The sequence below is a fragment of the Erpetoichthys calabaricus genome, chromosome 2, assembly GCF_900747795.2.
Source record: "Erpetoichthys calabaricus chromosome 2, fErpCal1.3, whole genome shotgun sequence".
NCBI lineage: Eukaryota > Metazoa > Chordata > Cladistia > Polypteriformes > Polypteridae > Erpetoichthys > Erpetoichthys calabaricus.
In genome coordinates this window covers 267,520,153-267,547,718 of record NC_041395.2, presented here as the reverse complement: position 1 = coordinate 267,547,718, position 27,566 = coordinate 267,520,153, and the positions used below count along the sequence as shown (strand labels likewise).

General features: G+C 33.6%; 1 protein-coding gene across 5 annotated transcripts in view; it reads right to left on the bottom strand.

Annotated features, from left to right (window-relative positions):
* Positions 1-18,142, bottom strand: part of pax2a (paired box 2a) — a 48,434-nt gene extending 30,292 nt beyond the window's left edge. For 4 of the 5 annotated variants that reach the window (XM_051922931.1, XM_051922929.1, XM_028792774.2 and 1 more), the window contains exons 1-5: positions 9,606-10,277; positions 7,586-7,751; positions 6,008-6,205; positions 664-749; positions 85-204 (exon numbers count right to left, since the gene is read on the bottom strand). In XM_051922931.1, the coding sequence (XP_051778891.1) occupies positions 85-204; positions 664-749; positions 6,008-6,205; positions 7,586-7,751; positions 9,606-9,648 (613 nt within the window). In that variant the 5' untranslated portion in view covers positions 9,649-10,277. Of the gene's footprint in view, positions 1-84; positions 205-663; positions 750-6,007; positions 6,206-7,585; positions 7,752-9,605; positions 10,278-17,687 lie in introns of those variants that run through there. The other variant, XM_051922930.1, reaches the window with a different exon arrangement.
* Between the last annotated feature and the right edge of the window lie 9,424 nt (positions 18,143-27,566).

Genomic DNA, 27,566 nt, shown 5'->3' with positions numbered 1-27,566 from the left:
AAAAAAAGAGCAAAGCCACACAAGACGCACAACTAGGAATGCCATATCCAGCGGGTATCGCACTAAAAAATACATTGGTCTTACCGTCATCTCGTTTTCTTTTTTCTCCGTTTGACCGTGGAATTCCCAAAATGCCATTAATAGAATAGGAGCCCACTGGATCACTTGAAGCACTGGAAACTGGTGGAGATGCCGTGCTTGGAACTTAATACAAGAAATATTTGTGAGAAGCTGACTGTAACAGGTAAACCTTTTTCTCCAAAGGTATCTGCAACAATTACCAATGTTTCGCCTATGGGTCTTGGTTCTAATATACTGTACATTTACTGGTTTATTCTGTTCAGCCGAATTGTTTCCGCAAGAGAAATGAAGCTTTTACATCTTGAATATTTAGATTTAGATTTGGTGCAGAGTATCTATGTATTGTATTATATGGCATTTTAGAAGGTAATAAAAAAAACAATCCAACAAATTAGAAACTTCTCACTCGGTGAATTCAGTTTTGTGGTAATCAGATCAAAGTTTTTTAGCTTTTTATTCCACACAAACTCAAGCTTTTGTAAAAGGTAAAATGTCAGCTAATCATTGCTTTTACACAGCATATTGAGATTTTTCTTTCAGTGATTATACTAATAAATAGAGTAAATTCACATTTTGACTTACCAATAGTGTGACCTGGTGTTGAGAGTGGTGTTCCAGTTCCGTCTGGAGATGGATGGAAAGGCTGTTGAACTTTGGTCCGAATAATCCTGTACAAAAAAAAAGACAGCAATATCTAGTATGTCTTACAGTATGTATCTAAAAGAGAACTAAGCATTTATATGCCATTTTTGGCAATTTACATTTCTTTTTTTTATTATGTGCATGATTTAAAGTAAATACTCTAAGCCAAACTGGAGACACAGCGTAATCTTCACCGAGCAGGATTCTAAGCTGAATAACTAGGTTTTGCAGTATTATCAAGATAAGATGTTTTATATACTTTTTCAATTTTCTTGTAAAATTACTGCATTATCTTTAGTAGGGAAAGCAAATACATGACTAAGATTCTTCTGGTAGAAGCTAATGTATCTTTGTTTAAATTCAAAATTTGAAGGAGTCAGTTATCTTTAACATAAAATATCAGCACAGTGTTCATTGTACCCCTTGGTCTGAATGATCTTGCAAACAAACCATGAAATCACATCAATTCACCTCAATGATCAGCTTCAGTGACTCTACCTGGCCCAGGACTGATCGAAACATACCCCCCCCCCCCCAGTCCCCCCGACCACCACCTCTTTGTGTAACGTCTACAGAATGACTCAAGAGTCTTGGCTTTAAACTTGCAAAATCAAACACCTCTGTATAACTGAACAGCCCCAAGTGCCAATGTGGATGAGATTCTATTGATCAGAGCTAGGGGATAAAAAGTTGGGGATTACTCACAGGCAAACAGATGCAAATGGAAAGCTATAAATTATATGTGACAGGAAAGCAATACTGTCTTATTGCTGTGCACTGGCTTACTCCTGCATTAGATTCATCTAATCCGTATGACGCTTTATAAGGAGACTTGCTTCCACAATCATTTGTAAACTATAATACTATTTATCATGAAAGATGAAGTATCCGTTTTCTAAGTCCAAATTGAAGCCATATCACAAACTGAAACATTGCAACCACATGGCTTTTCCTGCACAATGAGTAGATCAAGATAACAGGAAAAATCGTGGCCTTTTACGGAGTCTGGGGGCTTTGAAAAGAGTGCAGTATTACAATTTAAAAAAATGCAGTTTTAATCTAACAAAAGTCAAAGAAATATTTAAAAATAGCAGAGGAAATAAGATGTCCCTTTCATGGGGCTAATCATTCACAATCGTTTGGAAGGTTTTGTTTTTAGTTCAAGTAATCGCCTCGCTCCACATACACACACCAAAATAGACTACCCACTAAGAGTTAATGATCAAAATAGTCAAAACAGTCCATGTAAATTAATTTCTATAGCTTTCACCGCCTCCAGTCCCTCTCAATGCACTGTCCTTGGGGCAAGGCGACAAAAGCTACCAGCCTTCTCTGGAAAACACATATCAATATTTTATTTGGATTTTTAACTTCCCTCCATAACAATTATTTGACCCCTTGACTCTTGTGAGCTACATAAATTGAAGGACTTTATTTGGAATCCATGTTCCTGATATTGAATAAGCAATTTGGGATGGTGAATTAATGACTTCAGCTGTTGCTGAAAATTCCCTGAAGAAATATTAAAATTGCTTTGAGTCTGAATCAATACTACTGAAACCCATTGAGGGCCTTGGGTTTTTAATGTCTACAAACAGGTACTTTGTGGTAATTCCTGGTGAGCTGCTCAGATACAAAGTACAAACTCATCCCTGTGTAATCTTTAATAATTCAAGTGGGAAGAAGTATTTAAAGCTTGAACAGGCTGTTTGGTCATCAGATCGGAGGTCAGTTTTCCTGCCGTAATAACCAAGAGGCTACGTCTCCTGTTCGATGTCTAATTAAGGTTCCAATGAGCATTTCTTCTTTGTCTTTCGACAAATAAAAAATGTACTTACATCATGAGAATAGTAGTGTTACAATTGTAAAGTTGAGATGTTTCACATATGAAGTTGTTAGGCTGGCATGTGTGTGTCTCACAAATTGTAAACTGTAAGGAAATGTTATTTGCATGTCTAGAATCTAAGATCCATCCATCTTGTTACATATGTTTAAGACTCTATATACTGTACATATCATATGTACGCATTTATATGTACACTGTATATAATGTGCATGTTTATACATACTGAAATGTTACATCTATTATAAAAAAAATACCAAACACAAAGAATGACTCAATTACAATCAGTAGATGGAATGGCATGAAAATCGTGACCAATAAATTGACAAAGGGCAAACTAAAAATAATAGTATGCAAATAATTAGCATAGTGAACAGAGCATATTATAATATATATATATATAAATAGCTAGTATAATTAAGTTGTGCTTTTTAAATATATAATATCTAGGTTCCATAACCAAACAATGAATACATTTTAAAATATATAAAACTACTGAATAAGCTTTCAACTTTGAAATTATTGGGCATGCCTCTGTAATGGTTAATAGCAAATGCAGAGCTATTCAACAGTTGTGATCAATTAGAGTAACTCATATTCTTCTCTATCTGTTAATATCTTCTACCTAGTCACTACATGTAAGGGCTAGCAGCAATAAATACAACGAAAGATGGGGAATCTAAAAGTTTAGATTGGTATATTATACCACATTTCAAATCTCTGACAACACAAAGAATAATAATCAAAGAAAGCTGTAGTCAATTAAAAGCCACAAAGATCTATGAATTTATTCCGCTAATAGAAATAAATGTCATTGTATTTGCATTTTAATTTCCCACATAAACAAAGGCCCACAGAGTGCACCAATTCTAAGTCACTCTCTTGAATTTAATTAGAAATCAAAAGTTTATAAGGCTCTTTTAATGTGATTAATGCACGTTTAAAATTTATCACATACATGTGTAGAAACCCTCTCAAATTGCCCTTTTTTAAGCAGCCATGGTGCATGAAATGAAATTTTCACCCTTTTTTCTGTCTTTTTCTCTCGTTTTGTAAGCTGTTTTATATGAGACTGCCCTTGCTCTCCAATCAGCTCATTAAAATGTAATGTTGATGCCAGCTCTATGGAAGACTGCCTCCTAAGCAAAGTTCATTACTTGTGCTCCTGAGGAGAGTTTTTACCTCTCTTCCTCTTTCCCTGCCTTTTTCTCTGGGTTGCCCCTCTTTAAAAGGTGTTGGCCTGTATGGTGTACAGTGTAGGTTTCTGGAGATGCCTTATTAACATGGAATTTATGGAACTTGTAGTTATATTCACTTACTGTAATATACTGACCTGGAAATCACATGGTGAAATACTGTAAAGTGCAGGATACATGATTCTGATGCATAGCCCAACATAAGAAGGATGTTTATCTGCATTTTAAAAATGAGGCTCAGATAGTTTTCATTTCTAAGTGAAAAGCAACTCATTATTCTCTAGGATGTATATATTCATGTTAGGTTTATATTCGCTTATCATCCAGTAATACTTTTTTTGCTTTAAAATAAACTCTGACTTCAGGTGAACAACTACAGGAATCTTACATTTCCATATTTGGAATGAAACATCACCCCCTTTTGTGTGCAAACCACATTTAAAGTCACAGAAAAAATTAGAATACAGGCTTGAGGATTTAATGCAAAGTTTTTCATCAGCTAGACAGGAGGATGGATATAAGTAGGAAGGGTGCCTTTATTTTGTATTATTGTTACAGGGCTTAGGAGTTAAGAAAATAACTATTTATTGTTCCGCTATGTTACCAAAAGTCTGTTTATAACATAATATCAGTGTACAGAAAAATCCAGGATGAAAATATTATGGTAATCTCGATACAAACGTGGAGCCTGACATTAAGATACCCTCATCACACTGTTAATATTGCATGAAAACATGAATTTCACTTTTAATACGTAAAGTGCTTTCTAAGAACGAAGTCATATCTGTTTACACTGCTAACAGCTTACAACAAGATGATCGCCTTATTCTGCGCTTAAAATGGCAAATGCCGGTGTTGCTCTGTCAGCTTGCTGTGCTATTTCCTATTACTGTGGTACTGCTTCAGATGTGGTCTTACTTTATTCGATAACATAACTATCATTTCACATTGAAGAAACGGCCTTTTCTATCACATTAGCCCTAATATTGAACTATTTTGCTGTCTATTTCCCAGTGCCAGTGGATCTGGTTACTCAGTATTGATCGGTTTTCATCTAGACAGATGTGATTGTGGTGCTCTCAGCTTTAGATCTACTTCTGTAAGGGCTGATTGTTGAAGGATTTGGGATTGAATTCCACTATAAAGACCACCCTCAATGAACAGAGGTATATTCTCATTTTTTATAAAGCTTTATTAATAAGCATTATTCTAATTAAATGCTACAGGTAACCACAAACAAAAAAATCGGTTGGATTCAAGAAACCTTCAGTGCTTTCTCAGTCTCTCTATTTAAAGAAAATGATTGCTATGAAAAGGGGGTCTTTTGATGCATTTTCCATATATACTGGGTAAAATAACGTCCTTAAAGTCGCTTCTTCAGATTACGTTTATTGCTTTCAATTACACGCATCATTAAATAAATGTCTGCATTTCTATTATTAGTTCCAGGTCCGTCTCCCAGATTTCACGTTTCCCCCCGCAAACTTAGGAATACTATTTATTTATTCATTCATTTATTTATTTATTTATCTATGTATGTATGTATCTATGTATATGGAAGTGTGCGTTTTTTCAAAAAAACTGGACAATTTGTAAACCTTACATCTGCCGTATCTGTCGATGTGATAATCTGAACTATGCCTTTACTAGGAGGCACTTCATAAACAAACAAAACGACAGTGAAGTGAATGAACAATTTTCCTCTTTTATAGAAAATAGCTAACTTTTCCTGCATTTGCCAATGTAATCACGATCACGTCTTTCTGCAGGTTCTCAATACTATGATGTGTTTCATTTTAATGGATATAAACAAGTACGTGTATCTGACACAGGTCTCGCCGGTTCCTTTAGTCCACCCAGAAACTTTTTCTTTGCAGTTTTCCCGTGGTCTTTTGACCATACGAACTGTTCTGCAGCTTAAATTTTATTGAGTTGAATTTTGATGGAAACAATCATTTCCTTCATTAGTCTTCATGGTATGTTTCGAACAAAATAAATTAACACGCCTCTTTAGTCCCTGAAATTATGCAATGAAAATAATTTATTATCGCTTTCAATGTGTGTTTGTGTATATATTTAAAATGTGTTCGTACACCGGAGAAGTACCATATACTTTCTACTTTTTGTTAATCAGAAACGATTTGGTTGCGTGCTGATGGATGGCATATTTCAGGCTGAAAACTTTATACCATCGACAATAGTGGCACTTGAGCATTTCAAATTATCCTATACAAAATATATTTACCTGTTGATGGATGATACACTGGGAACAGTGTCATTGTCGCAGATGCCTTCTGCCAGAAGCCTGTCTCTGATCTCCCAGGCAAACATTGTTGGGTTCTGGCGTTTATATTCTGCAATTTTTTCCACAACTTTTGGAGTTGCCACTTTAGGTTTCGAACCACCAATAACTCCAGGTTTAATGCTGCCAGTCTCGTAATACCTGTAATAATCACAATAACACAAATTATAGCAATAATCAATGGTTAAACAGGAAAAATGATTACCCCTTCATAACGGGCATACGTGAAACAACAAATGATGTTTTCTAAATGTTCATAACAAGCTTTTATTTTTGAAAATAACAGTAGCTTCTGTACATAAATATTTCATTCCACCTAGTGTTTTCGTAAAATACAATTCTGGAGTAAAAAGGAAATAGTTCACTGAAATTGCAGTATATTCTATGTATACTGATATTTTACGTATTATTTCTTCTTTCCATGCCAACATTCCACTTCAGCAAAAGCATCTACACGGTAAAATACAATAAAGTAAGTACGAACCAAACGATGTTCTTAATAAACTACTCATAAAAGAGCATAAATTGTGTTTTTAAAGTTAACGAATTACAAAGGAAAAAAAGGAAATTACGCAGTGCTTAAAATACCAGTTAGGCAGTTTCTGTACGGATCACAATAGTTAACTGCTTTGGATACTATGAAATATGCATGAACTCTTTTATTAGAAAATTGGGCAAAAATGTGTAAATAAATAAAGACCATACTCCATATACATTCATTTCCAATGAAAAAACTCTTACTTAAAAACATATTAACAATATCCCTTTCATGATTTTTGAATATTAAAAAATAGGTGCCTCTCTCCTAGCTTTACTTTGTTCATTTTGTTTGAAACAAACAGATTCTGCATTAAGTTGTCGCAAATGTTTTATTTAATTTCAAATAAATAAAAATTGAACATATTATATTTTTATTGAATGGCTTAAACCCCTTTGTCCGGACATATATCAGTGTGAGTATGCGAGCACCTATATGTAGGCCCTTCTATTTAGTGTCCTTGATAAATCGGTGTGAGTTTGGAGGCCTGTCATAAATTTAAGCACACATTGTTTAATATGTATTTATTGGATTTAATTGTAATTATCTAATTATACTTGAATACTTTATTTCAAGATGGTTGCGTCCTGCCACAACACTGATAAGATGGGAATTGTTTTACTGTTTCCGTATTTTTACATTTGGAAATGTTGTACTGTAAACTGTCATTGATGAAGATGCTGCTCACTTTGGAAAATAAAAAGTTTTAAAAATGATACCATGCAAACCATTAAAGATTATAGTCATCCACAGAACAGTTTTAACACATCTAAACTCTGATCTGCTAGCATATTTCGTTAAATACTACGCAATATGTTAAGCAGTGACATCTAAAAATTGTATCGCAGCCAATCTGAAAAACAATGGCTTTCTTGAAAGCAGTCCACACGCCTTAATAAAGACTCAAATAAACACATTCACGCGATTACAGCACTGATATCTTCAAATAACAATTAAAACATTAACCGGAAACAATGTCTTACCTGCCGAGAATTTTGCTGACACAGCCATGGCTGACCCGCAACTGCCTTGAGATGTCACAGGGTCGCACTCCCTGGTGCGCGAGCTCTACAATCCTCTGTCTTACCACATCAGGTAGGGGTCTGCCGTTCACAAACACCCCTCCTAGCTGGTTTACACCCCCATGCCCTAAAACAGGAAAAGAAAACCCGCAAGTGTTATTTTGATGGCATACAAAAATTGTACGCAAGCGGCAGCATAATCTTTGAGAAAATAGTAAAGAGGTAACTAAGAGTACGAATTGTGGCCCAGAAGGTTAGTTGGCCACCATGGCTTATTGTTACCAAGAAATGTTCATTTAAATGATATCATGTGGAGACGTATCGTTAATTGGGCTGCAGGACGAAGTAGGGAAGAAAAAAGGTAACACAGTGCGGTACTCCTTTAAAGTGCATTGCGATGTAATCGTAGGGATCTGTATTGAGCGGCTGCTTAATTTCATTTTCATTACACTTTGAGAAATGTTACTATTGTATGTGTGTAGTAGTTACTCGTATTCAATAATTGCTTTAAAGCGCTTGTTTTATTATTTATGTCCATATTTATCCAATGCCCATTTCAATCGGTATAAATAATCTTGCCAGAATATTAATAGCGACAGACTGATAGAGCATTCCATATAGTGCACCGTTATATATCAATAGATATATACCAATAAACAAAGGCAAGCAAAAACAATTAATATGTCATTGATTGGAAAGTTGTAGAGAGAAACGTGCGTATGTTGTTTTCAAATATTTAAAAAACGCTTAGTAATTTCATATACTTCTTTCAATTGCTTTTAAGAAATATGTTGAATTACTCAGTATTTCTGTACTTTTCATTTTATTTAAACATTTTAAACTACTTTCATTATTAATAAGCTGTATGAGTGACTATGTGCATTTATTTAATATTGACGCAACTAATACCACGAAACCATTACTGTAACAATATTTTTGCCAGATCACACAAGGAAAAAAAATATCAAAATTACTTACCAACTAGTATGGTGTTCCAACTAATATTTTGCTCTAAGAATACAGTCAAAAATAGATTTTACTTTCCTGTTATTCTCGAGCATAGCACATGCTGTGGTTATAAAGTTACAACCAGTTTAATTTTCCTTGCACATTTATTATAAATAATTGATCAGTTCTTTGATAACTCATATTACAGACTATTTGGTGATGGTAAAGGCAAAAAAAGATTAGAAATTAATTATTTAAAAATAATAAATAAATTAGCAAACCTGAAAGTGCCAGCTGAATTTTGATCTTAACATAACTTCAAATTAATTGCATTTAATTTTAGTTTTCTGTCTCTTTTTCTAAAGTAGATAACGATGATGGCCACACGCATGTCAATTTGAATCTAATCATATTTCCTTATTGTAACGCTCTTGAGACGTTTTAGTACGATTTAGATTATTTTAAACCCGTTTTCTCAAATCTGAACGTGTTACCTGAAGGACGATTAATACTCTAAGGCCCGTATTTTGCGAACGTTAGACTTAAGTAAAATCCTCCCGTATACAAACGGTTAAGCGTAAACTACGTAAGTTTAAACAGCAATACCATTTGGACAAGAACACCTGAAGACATTTTCTTATTATAATTTGCTAGAGCATTTTCATAATTTCACCCAATAATAGTAGTAAAATGGTTCTTGATGTTAATATTTCGCTACGAGCTGGGTCGTTTTCTTCTACTGAATTGCATTGATTAAAAACTGAAAACAGCCATATGAACGAGGTATTTTTAAAATTCGCTTATATGACCGTAACGTTGTTAAGAAGCAGCTAGTTGCTCGGTTCTCAAAAGGCTCGCTCATGATCGCATTACCGTTTTACATTATCCGAAATATACAATCAACACAACACCTTGTGACATGAAATTTAATTTCTAGGGGCTAATTATAAGTCGCTTTAACTCATAACACAATTGATAATGACAAAATTCAACATGACCGCAAAAACACTTAGATTAAGAAGTCTGTACTCACGGTGCATCGCTGAGAAGGGGTCTGCTTTGCAGTGAATATCCATAGGATAGCAAAGAAAAGAAAAATAATCAACTGAAGCCGCCGTTTCGCCTCGGTGATGAAACTTAAAACCGAAAGAAACGATCAGATATTTTATGAGCAGAAAAAAAAAATAATGGAAACGAATGTCTGTCTCCGAATTCAATCAATCTGATGGTAACTTCTGAGGAAAAAAATAAGGCAAAGTTGCGGAGTGTGTTCTCGTTCTGTCTCTTGAACGTCAGTAGAGTCCGTGCAACGATGAGACAAGGGATGCCTGGCAGGTGAGAAACATGACCGATGTTTTTTTCTTTTCTTGTCTTTTTTTTGTTTCTCTGAAAACGTTTATGTGTAAGACAGAGCAACAAATGTGCAAAAAGCAGGACTTTATTGGGTGGTTTAAGAGCACATAGTGACGAGAGAAGAAGCTATAGGCTGTGCAGAGGGAGTCTTCCAGTGTCTTCGTTTAAAATTGCAGCAGAAATTCCTCCGTGTGACCTCGTCGTTGTGGATGGCAGCTCTCGGGTTTGATCAGATATGTGTATAAAGATGACAGGGAAAACATGGACACACAGTGAGTGTCTTGTGTTCTTTTTTTCTCTTTTTGAAAGGTGGGATGCGCTTGCTAGAAGCTTTGGGTTGAGAATGAAGCCCCTCTCCCTGTGTGTCTGTTTCTAAAAGCTTACACACACCCTCCCTTTCAGATCTACCCCCCCCCCCCCCCCCCCCCCCTTTAGAGATGGATGACTTGTCAGACAAAGGCAATAGATTCCAACACTTTGTGATTCGCCAACGCAAAAAACTCAAGCCCAAATGAGGAGGTCCCTTCATCTGACACTTGCGAAGGGGAGGGAGAGTAACAGACGAGGGGGGCTGGGTGGGACTGTGTGTTTAGAGTGTTTAGGGCATTTAGAACTACCTTGGAATAAGAAGAAAAATTATTTTGGGAGCGTGGAACAGGAAAAAAACATAAACATGCACTTCTTTTTATTTAGACCTGTGCGAGCATGTGTGTCCTCACGTGCAAAACAAGCGCTATTGACATAACATATACAATCTAGCTGTAAAATTAGGAGCACTGTGTGCAAGTGAACTTACTATTGTTTCAAGGACTTGTTCAATATTCTTTCATACACGTGGGTTTTTTTTAACACACATCATATAATAAATGAATTACGAAAATTGCTCTTGTAATAATAATAATACGTTCCATCTGCGTTTGCTACAAATCTTAAACACACGCATATATATATATATATATATATATATATATATATATATATATATATATATATATATATATATATATACTGTATATAGTTTCTGTGTATTTGTGAAGTATGTGTCGGGGAGGGGGTGTACCGGGACTGGAGTGTGTGCTGCTTACGACTAAAGGTGATCGGTGAACTGTCGGATTATTTAATGCTGTGCTTTAAATCCTTCTGTAGATGGCGCTGCTTGGTTTCATTTATCTAAGATCCTCTGATAATAGTGGAAAAACAGAAAAGTTTAAAGTTGGTTCGACTATAGCAGTGAGACGCGTACTTATTTCTATGATCGGCGGAAAGGAGAAAACCGCGTATTTTGGGTTGTCAGTGTGGTCTTAGTTTTGTGCTGCACGCAAAGCAGATATCTTCCTGAGAATTTCACGTCCAGTTTTTATTATATTTGGATTAAAATCATAAAATAAGTATATGCTTAGAGCTAATGTTATTAAGATTTATATATAAAAAAATCCTGAAACAGTAATTTATTTTATAAAATACATATTGTACTTGCTTTGCATAAACTTGTATGCATTCGTAAATTCCAACCACATCCATTTACACGTCTTTAATTACTACTTATGCACCGTGATTCTTAACGGCACGTTAAGTCATTTGGAAAGATCAGTACAGTGTAGCTCAGTAAAGTTTAGCTGTAAAAATAACCAAAACTCCGTTCACCAAAATTAATAATATTTAATGATATGATGTCCTGCCTTTGTTGACTTAAAAAGTGAGAATTTTAGCAGTCGCTCCGTCTTTTGGATTCTACAGTCCGAATCTAATTTCGCACTGTTTTCACAGCATTAGTCTAGCGATATTTTTATTTATTTAAATGCTGGGGGCATCACATTGTAAATTTAAAACAAAGTAATACTGACACTCAATCAAAATGTTTAAAACTTTTAAAATTCTCAGTTTTTCTTTGCCTCTGTCAAATACGTCAGTTAATTTGCCGATTTTTAAAATATATATATACTGTATATCCCGATATTTAGTGTTTAGCCATAAGTAACAGTGTGCTTGTGTGTTTAAGAGACGCAAATAAAAATACTAGCAGACATCAGTGAGGACCACTCAAGTACAGTATATTGAGAACACCTTTTAGTACTAAAGAAACATTATTCTTACACCTCAATGGAATTTGATATTTTCTATGCTTATTTATTTAAATGTACAATTTTTGAAAAATCTGATCATTAATCTAGATTTCATTGTTCACTGTAATTTATTTTCAAGTACTAATTCCTAATTCCTTCTGAAGCTTTTGAACACCTCCAAAAATGTAATAATTTTTAATTGTCTTTTTAAGGATATATATATATATATATATATATATATATATATATATATATATATATATATATATATATATATATATATATATATAAAGGCCTGTTTCTATGTATGTTTATTAATCAAGAAATTGGGTCTTTGAGGTACTGTGTGTGCAGGGAAGTTTGCGTTTTCCCAGCTACGGATATACAAGAATTTTCATTAACTTTGTTAAGAGGAAGCACCTTCTTCGATTTACACTTCAAAAAGCTTATCCGCTCTGGGAGGAAATTAAAGAAAAATAAACTTTTTGTGTTTTAGAAGATACTGATCTCTGGATTTGCATCATTAGCTCCTCAATACAAGTGATCAATTCAATAAACCTGCTGGCTATTTAGGTAGCAAGTAAACAGTATCAGAGGTTCGGATTTAAAAAAAAAAGAGGATTAAAATGTTTAGAGAAAGTTGTTTTTTATTTGTGAGGTTATTTGTGAAATTGAATGCGTGATTAACAGTATCATACGTTTCAACAAAAGAAAGCAAACATATGCCTTAGCTGCGTTTTGAACTCATCTGCACTCTGTGGATAAGTAGGCTTGGAGAAAACATGATATACATAGACTTCAACATCGTTTCCTTGATCCATGTTATGGATATTTACAGCAATCCAGTTCTCCCATTTTCTAAATAAAGTTATTAAACTGGTTAGCGTCATGTTAACAATTATTTCACCTGACGCGGCAAATATTTCTTTTAACACGATGTTTCTGAAATGCATAGGTTTTGAACACTTTTAACATGAACAAAGAAATGCTTCATTTTTCGTTTCAGATTTTTCAGATAAATTTGCTGGGTAAGATGCATATTTGGGCAGCAGCTATATATGAATATCTGTGTTGAAATATGAAATATTGGTTATTTAAATTAAAAATGATTATATTGTACATATCATAATATAGTAAACGTCGTTTGTTCCTGTTAAACATGGGGCTACTGTACGTTGTTTGCCTTCTGGCCAGGTTTGAGGATGATTTTTCTTTTTGTTTCTGATTTTGGAGAGAGCTTCTGGTACAATATGTAGCACCATGGGCTGCAATTTCACAGCTCAGAGCACATTCGCCCTTAAGCTATACATTCGGTTTTCTTTCTTTCTTTCTTTCTTTCTTTCTTTCTTTCTTTCTTTCTTTCTTTCTTTTTGAATACAAGCTAACAATAAAATTAAGCAAAAATATAATTATGAGATTTTTTTGACATTTTAGTTGAAATAAATTTCACTTGTTTACATGTATGTTAATGACACTTAATAAATGGAAACCTTTGAAATGAAAACATGCAAATAAGGTCACATTTATTGTTTTCTAACTTAGCAGAGGAACATAAAAACATCCGCATAGATAAATCCATTTAGACATATATACTTGCATGTATTCAAACATTCTGTTAACCCTTCGAGTCATTTCCAACGAACAACCTTTTTGCAGTCTCAAAAATGTAGTTTCCCATCTGGTTAGGATTTACACTAGTGTTTTCTTATAACTTTAAAATAATTTAATTCTCCGTCCGATTGTGTCCAAAAGATCAGAAGTAACTCCGTTAGTTAAAAGTAAGGCAGGTAAACGAAGCAAAGAGAGGTCGCACCTATAGGCCAGACCAGGAATCCTCAGTGAACTGATTAGCAGGTGTTTCAGAGTGCCGGGACCATAAAAGGCGTAAGTCAAGTACTGAGACGGTTGTATTTTGTAAAAATAAGTTTACCATTGTAAGTACTAAACAGAAATGATGATCCTTGTTGAAGCAGGATCATTTTAGTCTTCAGCACTGCTGTTTTGGAGAGACATGTACAAGATATATACTAACATTAGAAACTGTTATGCAAAATTTAATAGCAATATTTGATTTTAAAGTTTTAAATATACACACATAGAAATATGTATCTTTCAGTGAAATAAGAAATGAATTCAAACTACTATTTTAAAACCTGTCAATTTGTGATCAGCGATTTTCAATACACTATTTGGAAGTAAAAGGTGTTAATGCCGACTTGTCCAACGGCTCTTGCATTAAAGGGCAAATAATTCATTAAAACACTCCTACAGATACAACACGGAATAATTTAATTTGCATTCATACTAAGACTCAGTATCAATACGGTGCATACTGTGGTTGAAACATATGCAGTAAATTCTTCGTCTTGTCTTTTATGTAAGACTAAGAAATATGCGCTTGTATCTATAAACACACGTCTATCTATCTATCTATCTATCTATCTATCTATCTATCTATCTATCTATCTATCTATCTATCTATCTATCTATCTATCTATCTATCTATCTATCTATCTATCTATCTATCTATCTATCTATCTATCTCTGTAAGCTGACTAAAGCTAACACGAATGAAGAAAGCATTGACATACAATTAAAACTGGTTTGTTAGAATGACAGAACGCCATTCATCTCAACCCTCATCTGTTAATGGTCTGTGGATTAACAGAATGGAGAAAGAAGAGGTGGAGAAGGAAGCGTATAATGGAGCTCCTCGATACTGACATGACTAGCAATCTAAAAAGGGTTCTCTTTCGCAGCTTCACTTTACACAGTTTCACTCACATAGGCTAGACGAGCATTAAGTCAAGTGGACAGCAATTAACTCCCTTGGAGAAACGGGAAATCCGTTTTTATTCTGTTTTTCGCCGCGTCCTCTGGTTCCTGTTCCCATTCACCTTAATATTGTAATGCCAACGTCACCAATCGATATTTTTCCGTAGACCTGCAGCGCACTTCATTTCGGAGCTGCATCGCTGGGTGTAAGTTGAACATACAAACCTTCTACGACTCGGAAGAGACCATACTTTGTAATTCTAAAAATAACTTTCACTTTTATGTTTTATTCTATTTGTATCGGTTATTATAACCTTGAGTTTGCATGTGGGTCTCAATGCAACTAGATATTAGCTTAAACATAGCTCGTTGTATTATTAGTATTCAGTTTTGTTATTACAATATATTTGTTATAATTTATTCTTCATTTGATTTTTAAGCATGTTGCAGATTAACAACTGTTTGTAAACCTAAATAAAAATTATGTTTTTCTCCTTTCGGGACATATTGTAGAAGAGTAATTTTATTTTGCTTACCGGACACGTTTCAGTTGCTATACTTTCGGGTGTGTTTATTTTTTTTACAACGCATAAATAATTCAAAGATTCATTATCAACTATAAACAATCCCCATCTCAAAGGGAGAAAAAAAATTTAAAGTTCAAACTGTCTTGCACGGCGCATGCTTATTATACTGATTTAATTATAACATTTGGTTATGCAGCCAGATTGAAATTGACAACAGAAATCATGTGGGAAGATGGTCTAATGATGGGGAAAAAGTATTTTAGAAGTACTGTTAGCATATATGAAACCAGAAAGGCAGTATGGGTAATATTATATTATTTATATATGGTTTGCATTGCATGCAAGATAGACAAGAAGAAGTTCCAGAATAAAATGCTCTGTGAGTTGAGAATTAAAATAAAAAGGCCATAATTAAATTCAGTGGCATAAAATGAAAGTGTGTTATTAAGCAATGATATGAATGAATAAAAAATGCAATGTTTTACTTTTTAATCAATCGACTGTTTTTCGAGTTAAGCTTTCTTTCTTTCTTTCTTTCTTTCTTTCTTTCTTTCTTTCTTTCTTTCTTTCTTTCTTTCTTTCTTTCTGTCTGTCTTGCATGAGTGTGTGCTTTAGTGTTCTCGTGTGTGTCTGCTCATGAAAGAGTGAGAGCGGGTGTGTGTGTGTGTGTATGTGTGTGTGTGTATGTATGTGTGTGTGTGCGCTTACGTCTGGGTTGTGTGATACAGAGGTAGAACAACCGTGCTCCTATTCCAAAAATAAAAAGGAAGCCGTTTAACTATATAAACAGAACATGCTGATTGAATAACAACGTGTGCATACAATTCCACGGTTGCCGGGCATTTTAAGATCTTGTCTCTTTGGAATGTAAAGAGTAAAGGTGTTAACAGTAAAGATGCGTAACCCGTAACAATTATATTGAGAAAATTGTGAAAGAGTAAACTAATGACAAGTTTTTTAAAAATAATTTTCTATATTTCTCGTTCTATACACGTAATATTTAAATTCTTAAATCCACACATTTATAACACCAATCAAAGTCAGTTACCTGTTACAGATTGAACAGTTTACTTCCGTCACCTGGCTGTTGATATAAACAAAGCAACTACGTATATTTTATAAAAACCTAAATACCAATTAAACTACAAAGTAACGGTAGGTCTGCTACTCAGATATGAATAGCAAAGATGTTATCTGGCAGTCCGTCCTCAGAATTGTTTATGCATGTAGTCGATAGGGTGAACAGATGGACCATCAATTTAATTCTATCCCCGACACCATCAGAGATTGATTTTGTACTTGCTTTTAATTTTGCTATAATTAATTAGATCATTACAACTGTTTTCCATTGATCTCACTATTTATACCCAAACTAGAAATGTGAATTAGTATGTGATATATGTTTCTATTATATTACCCAGTAATGAAATGGATTAAAGAATTCCCCTCTAGTCCTTCTCAGGGGGCATGGTATAAATGTAAAGTAAAATTATCTGCAATAATATTTTTTCCATTTTGATTGGTAACATTTTGGATATTTTCAAAGAATTATTAGAATATATTATTATCAGCACAAAAATAAAAGTGATTACATAAATGTATATTTATTTATATGTGTTTATTATGAAATCTTAAAATATTATATAATACTGCGCTGAAATCATTATTAGTCATGATAATGACTAAGTATCGGTGCCGTGACTGCTAATATTTAATGTTGACTCGGAAAGATATGTATTGACTTGAATAAGAAATGCAAAGGCAAATTAAAGTTAAATATAAATAAAAACTAGACACAGATAAAAGATAATTGAACAACTATCAAATGTAAATGAAATTCAAAATGCATTTGACACGTGTAAGATACGTCATCAATACATACTATTTTGCTGTAACTTTAGACGACCACATATTGTATAACGTACGATAAGTTAGCGATTGAAATTTTAGTTTAATAAGAATTAACTTTCAAAACTATGCTATTTTGAAAGTGTTCTTTTTTAATTCAATCACTATCACAGCACGTCTTGAATACTCAAAAAGCTATTAAAAGTGAGTATGAGAAGTCAAAAAGGAAAAGCATCTATCTATCTATCTATCTATCTATCTATCTATCTATCTATCTATCTATCTATCTATCTATCTATCTATCTATCTATCTATCTATCTATCTATGCAATTTTTGGCTGTTTTAACTCGGGACATTTGTGTTGGTCACTCACCTTTTGTGAAGTGCACCCATGATTTTATCTTAACAAATAGCCAACAAATCCACCCTTCCGTTACAGGCAAATAGACTTGACAATCAGACAAAGACTAAAAGTAGGAAAACAGAAGCAATACTACTATTCCTACTACAACCACAATAATTACTAATAAGAATAGTAATAATCTTACCTGACATGTCAGCCATAGCTTCTCCTTGTCTAATGGTCCGTCTCACCGATGCAGCCCACTAGATCTGACCGGCCTCCTGCACCCACTCCTCGGCTGGGCGCCTTGTCTTTCCCCGCTGGCTCTCAAAATCTACGAGCAGTCATCCACAACTAAACGGTTTAGACGACAACAAAAAGGGGAAGCAAATCCTGCTCTAGTGAGCTGAGGATTGATAAAAGAGAAAAATAGCAATCAAAGCAAATAAAGCGTTTCAGGTGTTGTATAAAAGAAAGAATAAAACTTGTCTGATGGAAATAAAGAAGACTTTGTGTAGGGAGATGTGCTTTAGGTAGCTGCCTGTTCAGAAGACGCTCTTTTGCATTCATTAGCAAACACCTAAAGGTAGGATTTATCATATTGTGTACGAATACGTTTTTCGTATAAAGTTACATTTATGCTCTTCAATGGATAGCATTTATCAATATCTGTGCATACAAAGAAACCAAATCTTAAAAAACTTAAGTTAAAGTCAAAAAAGTTGCAGTTTCTTGCAAGACTTTGTTATTGCTCCGTGGGTTAACAAAGTGGGCTGCCCATTGGCTGAACCCAGCAATGAACCTGCACTCTAGGGAGGAGGAGGGTCTGTCTCATCAAAATGCACACCTAATACAGTACTAAGTCAAAAGATTTACAATTTATTCTACATGATCTTTTAACATGTATTACATGGTAAAGGCTCCGGCCCCTCGCGACCCTGTATTTAAATTTCCTACGGAAAATTGGTGGACGGATTTACAATTTTGCAAATTCTATCTATCTATCTATCTATCTATCTATCTATCTATCTATCTATCTATCTATCTATCTATCTATCTATCTATCTATCATAAATTTCAAGTTTGGATTTCTTTTGCAAAGTGATGTAAAACTTGCACGATAAACCTTGAATATCTGTCGTTAGGAGTGGCGAAATAAAACTAAAATGTAGTGCAATATAGGCTTTAGTTTGAAGTGCATGACTAAGACAGTTGTTCAAAAAACAATGTCACAACTGTTAATAAGATATTATGGTTACTTGACAGAAGTAAAGAGGGGACTGAAAGACCATTACAATACACTTGGACAGGATAAAAAGGCATCTAGCCATAGTCACCCCCCATCGTGTTAATTACTTCAGTTATAAACAAGGCATAACGACTTAAAAGGCTGTTGATATGAATTCTTATATTATTTCTGATGTTTAATTCGTCACGCTAATCTGCGTTCTAGTATGAACTATTTTCCTGACAAAAACCTGGTTGAACTTCATAAACCGCAATTACTGTTCTGCACACCAAACCGCCCACACAAGAACGTATACAAAACTCCCGGGCCTTTGCGAGCGCACTTTTTATAATGCCATATCTGGGAAACTTAAAAAGTTATTATTATTATTATATTATGATGATGATGATGATGATGATTATTATTATTTATGATAATAATACTTTAAAAAATAACCGAAATAGCGGTGAATAGTATAATAGTACACATAAAATAAATATATAATTAAAATTGCACTTTTCAGAAAAGTGGAAGATTTATGAAAAAAAAATTGATATTCAAGGAGTGAGTCGAGGGATTTGGATATTCTGCCGAAGTCTTCTCCTGCTTTACGTCCTCTGCTCAAACACACAAGTTCACACTCATACACACACACAGACATAAAGCATCATTTGTGGCATGGGAAAAATGCATACTGTCTTGACGTTTGTTTTCTGAACTTTCCATCTTTAGTTTAACAGAAAAAAAGTTTAACTACCGGCATACATGAGTCGATGTTTAAGTATGCAGTGAAATTCTATTAATTATAGTTTGTTTTGTATAATTCACGTCGTGTGGGAGCAATATCAAATGCTATTGGTAACTTTTTTCTTTTATTATTGTTAACTTACCTTTTTAGGACATCTTATATTACTTAATCTTGTATTAACTACGCCCGAACTTTTCGTTTTGACCGCTTATAAAACAAACATTTTCAGTCTTTGCCATATTTCGGTAACTTTGATATATAAAGCGCTTCTGTCTGTGTATTCTCCCATAGGACGTAAAAGTAAAGTTGCAACATCATACATTGTAGCTGTAGCAAAGGATTACTTTGAAATTAAACGAATGATCAAGACCTATTTTCCTGCCTCGAAAGACCCTTGAAACTATTATGAATTGGGAATTGATTTAAGGTGAAATTATTTTAATTAGAAAAGACTTTGTTAAATTACTTTTTATACCCTTAGCGCTAAATCAGTCAGATACTAAAGCTTTCCATTTTCAGCAGCCCCAGGTCCAGCAAATTATTACCCAAAATTTACATCTCATTTGCAATTTAAACACATATCAGTGATATTGGAATATGAAAACGATTAATATTCACAACATCAGCAGTACTTTTAAAAATGATATTGTACCAAATATATGTTTTTGTCACATTTTAATACGTTTCCATTTAAATGTGTATGTGATTTATATATACTATTATTTTAAAACGAAACTTATTTGCAGCAATAAAAATTAAGCTTTGATTTGCAACAGGAAATTCATAAAATATGCGCTGGTGTTTTGCTGTCTTTTTTCTTTTTTTCTTACAAATATCTCTTTATGTAAATGTTGTGTTCTATCGTAAATATACTAAAGAATTTACAGTTATATCTTTAAAAAAAAAGGTTTAATAATTACTTTCACCAGAAGGGGCAGTACTATTCAGGTATGTGAGAATAACGTATGCAACTTTCCTATTTGTTTTCAAGTGCTTTTAAAAGTTTAAAAAGTTGTTTTTCTTTTGGGGAATCACTATATGCAATCCTATTCATTGATGGACCACCACGGCTGAAATCACCATATGCACGTACAGTATGACTATACAGGCCGAAAAGAACTTATAGATAGGTAGATATGCAAATTTTACATTAAAAATATGGTCATTAATTCTAAAATGCTTTGTTTTCAAATGTATTAACATTGCTGTATTGTATCGGGTACACTCTCAAGGTAAGTCTCCAGATATACACCCTATTCCAGTATGTAAATTGAAAAACACAGTAAAAGATAAAAAAAAAAAAAGACAGTTCACATCTCATCAACTAATAAAACACTTTATTGAGTTTTAAATCCACGTGTATGTATGCTATTCATACTTTGTATTATTATTATTATTATTATTATTATTATTATTATTATTATTCCATTCAATGAACTGACTACCCGTTTGAGGACTAATGCCTTGACTCATGCAGTGCATTTGGATGGGTTCTGACTTTTCGCGACCCAGTAATGAACTAGAGGAAGTAAAACATTGATTAATTGCTGTATTATTATTATTATTAGTAGTAGTAGTAGTAGTAGTGTTGTCATTGTTGTAAATGTTGTTAAGTCAATGCTCACTTCATGACAAAGTAGATTTAACGCTGGCGCACGGGATGGTCACCTCTAACCAGGAGAACAGACGCTGCAGCTTGATGTGTTTTAAAAGTAAACATAACTATTTAACAAACACGACTTTAAGATTCTCAGAAATGTAATAATATGTTATAAAAATGGAAAACATTTTATTGTCTCAAGTTAAAAAAGTCTAAAAGATGATCTTTTATTTTTAAGGTTACCTTTGTACATGGACAGTCACATGCTTTACATGGACTTGTTTTTCAAAATCAAGTTAAAAATTGTTTTTTTATCGCTCTATTCTCGATCTGTAATGATATAGGACATGCTTTAATATACAACACACGTTCAGGCTATTAATAAAATATGCAGATTTCAAAGTAATTATTAAATGTGCCCTGGAGTGGATGAATATAAAAACAGGAAAGGCTCTTATTGATATGTTTGAGTTGTATTTTTAATATTCAGTGAGCTAAGTTAAGTCCTAAAAAATAGCCTTTCTGTACAAAATTGTACGTTTTTTTCCCTGTGGCCGCCTTGGCACACACTTGCAAAAACCCTCATAGTGTAATAACAATTGATTTTCTTAATTGTTTTTCAGCATTCTACAGCAAAAGCCTGACTAAGAACGTTTTCCAAATGGCCACTATATAGCTCAGTATAAGAAGAGGAGCAGCGAGGCTGTTAGATGTTACGCCATCTAATGTAGCACGTTTTGTACAGCGTTAAGAATCACGTCACTGTGTTGTTATGTGGAAAAATCGATATCACTACACTTTTTGTACTGATTATATTCTATCTTTGGTAGCAGTTTTCAAGTTTTTACAGTTTATTTCTTTTACACTGTAAATGTTTGTGATTAAAAAGAAGATAAAAAATTATTACAAACAACTCTTCACTCTGAAACAGCCATCCATCCATCCATCCATCCATTTTGTAACACTCAGTCTTAATAACCTCGTTACATATCCAAATTTAGACCCTTTATAACTGTTTAACATGACGAATTCTTGTTCTTCCGTATAATACGAAGATTGCAGGTCAACATGCATGAACAACAGTATTTCACAATAAGCAAAATGTACGATTATTAGTATGTAAACTTCGAGATATATTATTATTATTATTATTATTATTATTATTATATGCCAGCTGTACATTTTTACTTAATTTTGATTATTCATATACTAAAATGACGATCATTTGAATATTTAAAGGCACTATACAATACTATAGTTCAGATAACGAAGCCTAATATCATTACATTTATTTTTTGACGACAGTAACACATTCCACCTCTAATACTATCGAAGTGAGAACTCTTATTTTGAGTTTTCAGCAAATGTTTTGCTTCCTATAGCAAAGAGCATCATTTTTAAATATGTCCGTTGAACACGTAGGCATGAATTCGACCAATAAATATGTATATTACCAAGGTAATGTATTGCCAATTTACGGTGATTTTAACGACCTTAAGTGAGACATCTGCAGTTTGAACCTTCTTGAAAAATTAAACGCGTTTCTATCAGTCATCTGTCTCAAACTCAGGAACATTTATCATCTCAGCCATTCTCCCTGAAAACAAAAATCAATTCAGATTTTTTACAAATTATCTTATTTATCATAGTCTTCAACTCCAGAGTTATATTCTAATAAAGTGTCCGTGCCACTTTAATATTCGACAGTGACTTGAATTTAAATTATAGCTCTCGCCTTACATCCAAAGAATTTTTTGTTTTCGTGAAGTTAAGCTTCTTCACTGTAGATTACAAAACGCAGAATCTATCTGAAATGTGTCTGTGTGGAAAGCTGGCATGTTTGTGCTAAATAGGTATTCCTTACAAAACCTACTTATAATAGACATTCATCCAAAACATACGTTGGTCAAATGCAAATAAACAGTGATTTTAAATGAAGTTAGTTGAACCTCATTTCTTCCGAAATGCTCTCACCCTCCTCCCTTCCCCCATACAAGTCCCTAGAACGTGTCAATTTGATTTTCACTGCACTGTTTGCCCAGCAATACTTACTATTTTACTCCAAATAGCCTTTCAATTAAAATAAAATTGTAATAACCCTAATTATTATCAAGTGGCTCTTTTTAATTAGACATTCTTAAATTGAAATATAGATGCTTTCTTGATCATCTAGTCACATCTTATAAATTTCCTCAATTCTTTGGCTGGTTGGTCAAAGATTGTGTCGTCTTGGATACCCTTAAGTCCTGATAAAATAGTTCAGTACAAAATGTTTGTTAACTAGGCTATATAGCTGCTATAATATTTTAATGTTGATTTTTATAGCTTTACCACGCTCTGCCGTTCTTGTGAATATTGTAATATTGCATTTTTTACAAGTTACTCTTCTGTTAATGTTCCAGTTAGTAAGTTTTACAGTCCTCCTCAGTAATTTTTTGTATTCTTCTGCACTGTTAACCTCTGTGGTGGTGTTTCAACTTCAGCCAGTTTTTAGAAAAAGCTCTTAAACCATAGTATAGCTGGCGTAGTTTGTCTTTCATTAACTAGTTTTTAGAAATGATGATCACATTCACATAAGTGTTATCTGAGTAAAAATTTTGTTAAGTGTATTAAAGGAAATATGTTCTATTAGTCAAGTACATAGAGCCTTCAGATCACATATTATGTATTTTAAGTCTAGATAGATAGATAGATTGGTAGAAAAAAACATTATATACAGTAATATATTGTTATCAATAAAATTATTTTTACTCAGGAATCACTTACTCAATATTTATTTTATATTGTGATCACCATCATAAGGCACTTTGAAAAGCAAATATGTGTTCATTTTAAACATATATTACTTGCAAGAACTTTCAATAAATGATAAAGTTAAGCCTCAGTGTAACTGAAGATGAACTCAGTAGTAAACGTAACACTTGGTGTTATCTTTCTGCACAAAAAAAAGTTTTAGTATATACATAATTTTACAACAAAAAGAACCTTTTTGAAATACATAATGAAATCATATATTCCAAGAAATTGTATATTTAAGTTTGCTACATATTTCAAATGTAGGGGGAATATTTCAGTTCTTAAAATTTTCACTGCAATTTAGCAACTTCACTCAATGTTTATTTTGCCCATTTGTATGAATGAAAGCGAGCAAAAACAAGACTGTAAAAAATTAGAAAAATGTATGAAGAACAAGTTAAAAATGAAACACAAAAAAAGGAACAAAGTAAGAATACTTGTATTCAAGTAAAAAGCTTGTTTGTGTATTGTGTAACAGCTGGAGTGTTACTGCAACATAGTTAATGTTTCTGTTTTGTTCAGAGGAATCAACAATATTGCGGAGTTAATAACACAACAACACTACTGGTTCCAGCTTCTTTATTCTCAAGCTGCTGCCTGGTAAAATAACGAGACACAAATTATACTAACCTCCAGGATCATAAAAGAAACATTTTATTGCTGTCTGAAATTTTCAAATACACACTCAGCATTCTTCATTTTAGATAAACAGATAGAAACTAATGCAAAAGATTATTAGAATCACTTATATGCATGGCAGCATGATTTCTGGGGAAAGTTATGACCTGTTTGCTAGGTAATAAGTTCTTCAGATATATTATACTCATGCTTAATAATCACTGCCGACAAACATTTGCTCTCCCTCAGTTTAAATCAGACTATATTATAAATATAACTGCATATCCATATAATGTTATCTACATTTGTCCAAAGGATGGACTTGTTTAAACATGATATGTGGTTAGTTTGCTCATTGGCCATTACATTACTCCTTATTTCATACAACAAAGGAACACATCATTACTAATGTTGTTCCACGCTTTAAAAGGTGTTGATTCTTTCATTGGTGCTGTCGCACAGTGTTTGTACGTTCATTCAGTTTCCTTTGGCATATCATCTGTATGGAGTCACTTGTTATGCCACTAGTCTTTAGAGACATTGGTTTCTTCTTACAGTCAGAACAGATGCCCTTGGGTTGACCAGTGACTCTAAACTACATATGAGTGAATTTATTGCTTTTGTGAGAAGTTGCAGCCCATTCTCAACTTCAGAAAATTAAAGAAACGACAGACAAGCTCCATCCTGTGACTCACAATTCATTCAAGTTCTCTTTACATTTAGGTTCATCACTTTGCCTTCTCAAATCCTTAATGTTTGCCCTACAGGTGACTGGATTAATACTCTTGCATTTGGGATACAATTCACTTTTTGGAACCTTCAAAGTGATCACAAATATCTTTCAATGTCCTGCCAACAGAAACCCTTAAGACATCGATTTGGAATTAAACACAATATGTTACGTATCGCTCCAACGACCATTCTGGACTGGTAGACAACAGAAAGTCTCATTATTTTCCTTGCAAAGAAATGAATTAATCAGAAATCTTTGAATGTCCTCATCTTTTTTATTGTAGGTTTTTATGATAGAGGAGATATTAGTTGGAGCAGATGTTTTGAATTATACATTATGTCTCCAATGATGTAGGCACTTTCATGACATTTAAATTGTATTCTTCAGAAGCATGTGTGTTGTTTCATTTCACCTTCTCTGATCACCAGTGTAGGTGACTAACATTATTTTGCAGAAAATGTTTTGCTGCTGCCATTTTTACAGAGAAATACTTTATCCATGTGTACATTGCCCAATATAGAATATAAGATTCATAATGCAAACTCAAGAAAAACATGACATAACTCAATTCTAAAAAAATAGCTGACTCTTACACAATTTGTTTAAAGACAATGAGGAAGAACTAAAAAATAAAAAAAAACAAACAGTATATTTCATGGTAGGTGTTTCTTCACAGGAAGATAGATATTGCCTTTGCACAAGAACATATAGCAGATAATCCATTTATTTAAACATGTGATACAGTAAAACAACAAAAGGAACAAACAATAACAAGAACTAAAATATTTAAATCAACATCAACCTTCTTGAGACATCCCTGGGTACAAAATTTGTAAACTTTATTTTTGACTCCCGTGCCGGCCTATTGTCTGTCTACAGTCATTTTCTACTCTCCAGCCCTTTGATTCTATGCAGTCTTTGTGCGGCGAACACACTCAGCTCTCCCTTTTTTGTTAATTTCAAATGCATCTCTTTTGGAAAGCAATCTACATGTTGAATTTTGCTACAAATAAAGTACTACACAGAAGGCACATTCCTGACATCTTAATTTTGAGTCAATTTTGTGAATACTTTCATAATGACATGCATATTATCTACTGTAAGCTTATGTTTGCTGTGCCTAATTTTGTTTTCTGTTTTATGTAACAGTTTTCATAATGTTTATATTTAAGTGCTCAATATTTTGTATGTGTTTAACAGAGGTGCATTAGATATGGCCAAAATCAAGGATCTCTTAAAAATGTTTACAGAAATATTGAATTCTGCAAACATGAATGTTTACTAAGATCAATAAATTAAACAACATACTGTAGTTGTTTAAATTGCGTCACAAATGCTCCATAACACTTTACTCATTATTTAAAAACTTGCAGGTCTTTTATGTTATTTTGAAACAAGAGAAACATTGCGTAATGTGAAAGTTTTATTTTGTCAATTAGAAAAATGACTTGCTGCACTCCATATCTATTAAATATGCTGTTAAGGGCTACCCAGTAGGCAATCAGTTAACAAGCAGGAAAGGTAAGAATGAGACTGAGGTGGGGGGCTCCAGCAAGGCTGAGATCAAAAACCACATACTTGTCATCGCCATATTGGTCTGTCTTTCCTTTTTTGATTGGCATATAGAAATAATGTGTAGATAGTGATGGTTTAGGCTTTTTGGGGTGGTGTATCTTTATCATATGAATTTAAAAGCAAGACCCTCTTGTGAGGACAACAGTGAAAAACCCTAACACACCACCAACCTTTTAATGCAGTGACATCTTTGTGTAGGTATATAAGCATTTATATAAAATTTATATGCACAGGGTACTTTGGTGCTATGAGGTGCACATAACCCAAAACCCAAATAGTTAGGATCACCTACTTAAACCCACCCTAAAGCATATGACAGGATTAACTGGTAATCAGCAAACTGTTGGTTGAAAACCCAACCTTAAAAAGCTCATCTTGGGTCTTTCACCAATTACAATAACCACAACAGCTTTAGTTATCACCTGAATAATAAGATAAATAAAATATACATGTAAGTAGTTACAGTTAAATCACAATATAAATTAGTAACATGGCAGTCTCACAAGATTCTTACAAGGTGAGTATATGTATCAGCAGTATCTTTCGTGGTTATCTGTGGCAGAGAGGTGGACACTGGGAGATGGTAATAAGCCAGAATTTGGTCAAAAGTACCAGTGCAACATGATAGACAGATCACAATTGAAGTCAAAAATTGGGCTAGCGTGAAATAATCATCCCTTTCCATTAAGGGATGGTAAGCATTGGGAATGATGCTGGAACAAATCATGCAATATTAAAATAGCACAAGTATTTTTCCAACAAAAGGGTTCGCTTCCCGGTTCCTCC